The sequence below is a fragment of the Phyllobates terribilis genome, unplaced genomic scaffold (assembly GCF_046119375.1).
Source record: "Phyllobates terribilis strain yellow unplaced genomic scaffold, ASM4611937v1 Scaffold_7239__1_contigs__length_39032, whole genome shotgun sequence".
Lineage (NCBI taxonomy): Eukaryota > Metazoa > Chordata > Amphibia > Anura > Dendrobatidae > Phyllobates > Phyllobates terribilis.
Window position 1 is genome coordinate 20,456 of NW_027369980.1, and position 3,073 is coordinate 23,528.

Genomic DNA, 3,073 nt, shown 5'->3' on the forward strand with positions numbered 1-3,073 from the left:
CACCCCATCTCAGGCGCCGGCGCCCTAGCAGGAAACATGTGGTCCTCACAATCCTGGTCCATCGCCACCTTAACCGTTATGCCACTCGGATCCGAAACCAAGTACTCAACAACGCCAATCGGATCATCCGGTAACAGAACCCCCCTTATCGGATAAACCACCAACGGACCCTCATCATCATATCCAACTCTGACCATCAACTTCTTCACCGCATCCATTTTTAGTGTCGACTCTCCAGACCCGCCATTCTCCCAACGTAGCAGGCAGGGGCGGAGCCACCTCAATAATTTTATTTTACAGAAAATTGAGAAAAGTGAATTAGAAACCTAAAACTACTCCACCTTTCCCCTCGCAGTCGCCCAGTCGCCCCTGCGAATCCATCCTCGCGCAGTCGCCTGCCTTTCCTCTCCCGCTTGCTGCACGCGACGACTCCCGGCGATATCTGGTGGTGACCGTGAAGGGCTTCCCTTTCAATTTCACGCTCGAAGGAGACGGTCTTCAGACACACCTGGTCCGACGCTCGAAGACAGCTGCAGATAGGCTTCGATTTTGAGGGATCCGTCAGCCGGAGAGGTGGAGACGACGACGGAGTTGCTGGCTTGCTGCTGTTGCGTTTCTGTGCTTTATCCTTTGGTAATTTTACCCTTTTCAATTTGACCTAAAATTGTGCAGCTTATGCATTTGTATTTTGCTGCTGATTGAACTAATTGTGCTGCTGAAAGAAGATCAAGCAAGTTAATAGCTTTACATACTAATAGAAGTAACATAGTTAACGAGGGAATTGAGTTGCATAAACATACTTGGCTGCTGATTGAACTAAATAGGATTGAGGCTATGTATTTTGCTGCTGATTGCTGCTGCTGATTGAACTAATTGTGATTGCGTTTATGTGTATTTGTATTTTGTGATTAAGACTTGTTAGTGATCATTTGAGAGTTATATTGATAGTATTTTGTGTTTAAATTGAAGACAAGAACTTATTTTGGTAGTATTTTGTGTTTTATTTGCTAATATTATGCATAATTTCTTGAAAAAAATCTCCCCCTTTTTTTATGTCTGTGTTGAAATTGCATGAGTCCATTACTTTCTGCTGTTTGTGAACAATGGCTATTCTGAAGGTTTTCCCTAGAGATTTCCCAACATCAGTCTATTGTGGTTATACGGCTTACTAGGTCTGTTGTCAATCATTTCAATTTTTATTTGATATTCAATTGTTTATCTTCATTTTTTCTTTCTCAATCTTCCATCTGTTTCATAGTGATATTTTGAGTGTATCATTAAACTGTATGAAGTTCCTCATGCTCTTCTTTAGGCAATTATCTCTTTTGCATTCTGCAGGCAATACACTGGGCGATATCAGGCATTTATGCTCACGTCTTCATGTAAATTCAAAAGGCATACAAAGTAGTTATAGTGTAAGAGAAATTGGTTATATCTTTCATTACATTATATAATTTAGTCACTCATACAAATTATTAGGACATATAGTGGAAATTTACTATGATGATGATCAAACACACACTTAAAGCCCTGAGATTTACTACTATCAGTCATTCTTCCCCAACTTCCCTACATCAGTTTCGTGGATTTGCACTCTGGTCAATGAAGAAAGACCCAGAACTCGAATCAGCTCTCTCACGTAACAAGCGTTGGGTTGTGAACAATCAGATCAAAAACATAATTCTTAGATACCCAAACCAAGCTGTGCCCATAAGGTTTCTTCAGAAGAAGTTCAAGACCCTTGATCTTCAAGGAAAAGCCCTAAATTGGGTCAAGAAATACCCTTGTTGCTTTGAAGTGTATCTAGAATGTAATGAATACTATTGTAGGCTAACGAAACAGATGATGTATCTGGTGGAGGAGGAAGAATCTGTCAAGGACAACCAAGAGCCTGTATTTGTTGAGCGCTTAGCAAAACTTTTGATGATGAGCTCAAAACACAGGCTTAATCTAGTCAAAATCGACGAGTTCAAGAGAAATTTCGGCCTTCCTGATGATTTTCTGGTAAGACTTGTGCCTAAGTACCCCGAATTATTTCGAGTTGTTAATCATGGTGGGAGAAAGAGTTCAATGGACATTGAGCTTTTATCTTGGAAACCTGAGTTTGCAGTTTCTGCCATTGAAACCGTGGCTAATAACCAGAACACAGAGCCACGGTTTTCTTGTCTGTTACCCTCAACATGGGTAAAGTCGTGGGAGAGATTCAATGAATTCAACTCTACACCTTACATTTCACCATACTCAAACCCTAGCGGATTAATTGAAGGATCAAAGGAGAAGGAAAAGAGGACTTTAAGTTTGTTGCATGAGCTGCTGTCATTGACACTGTGGAAGAAGATGTCGATTCTGAAACTAGGCCATTTCAGGAGAGAATTTGGACTGCCGGAGAATCTTAACGTGTTGCTACTTAAACATCCTGGAATATTTTACGTCACGAATAAGTATCAGATATATACTGTACTTCTTAGAGAGGGCTATAATGGGTCGGAGTTGGTGCAAAAAGATCCCCTTGTTGTGATCAAGGAAAGATTCGGAGAACTGATGCAAGAAGGGCTTCATGAATATAATCAGAGGAGGCGTTTGGTAAATGTAGAGAAGATGAAAAAGAAGGGGTTGGTTATGCCAAGGAAGGAGAAAAGATACGATGGGAATCTGGAAATAACTGAAGAAGATGATCAAGTTGGTCAAATCGGGGGAATCTTGGATCCAGAAGAAAGAAAAAGATTTTATAGAGTTCTTTTTGAAGATGATCCAAATTGAACTTTAACAAGGTATTCTGATCAAGATAATTTTGTACTAATCCACAAGTCAATGAAGTTAGTGATTATACGATCGATTTAAGTTTCTCTCCCTTTGTTTCTGATAAGTACAAAGTCTAATCAATCTTACGCAAATCAAGTTTGTATACATAGTCAAGGCTGTGCTAAATCAAATTGGAGCAAACGTGTCATGAAGCTTTTATATACTCATAAGATGAATTTTTCTTCTCATTAGCAAATTTTATATGTATATTTACAGATCGTATCACAGTTTTATGCAGAACATGTTGCCAGATTTCTTCATTCATTACATC

General features: G+C 39.6%; 1 protein-coding gene across 1 annotated transcript; it reads left to right on the plus strand.

The window, feature by feature from the left end:
* Positions 1-1,503: 1,503 nt before the first annotated feature.
* On the plus strand, positions 1,504-2,760 carry LOC141251585 (uncharacterized). The gene has a single exon (XM_073670369.1). The coding sequence runs from the start codon at positions 1,504-1,506 to the stop codon at positions 2,758-2,760; it is 1,257 nt and encodes a 418-aa protein (XP_073526470.1).
* Positions 2,761-3,073: the final 313 nt, after the last annotated feature.

Coding starts and splice junctions, on each gene's coding strand:
- LOC141251585 (XM_073670369.1), top strand. CDS start 1,504: ATGATGATCAAACACACACTTAAAGCCCTGAGATTTACTACTATCAGT.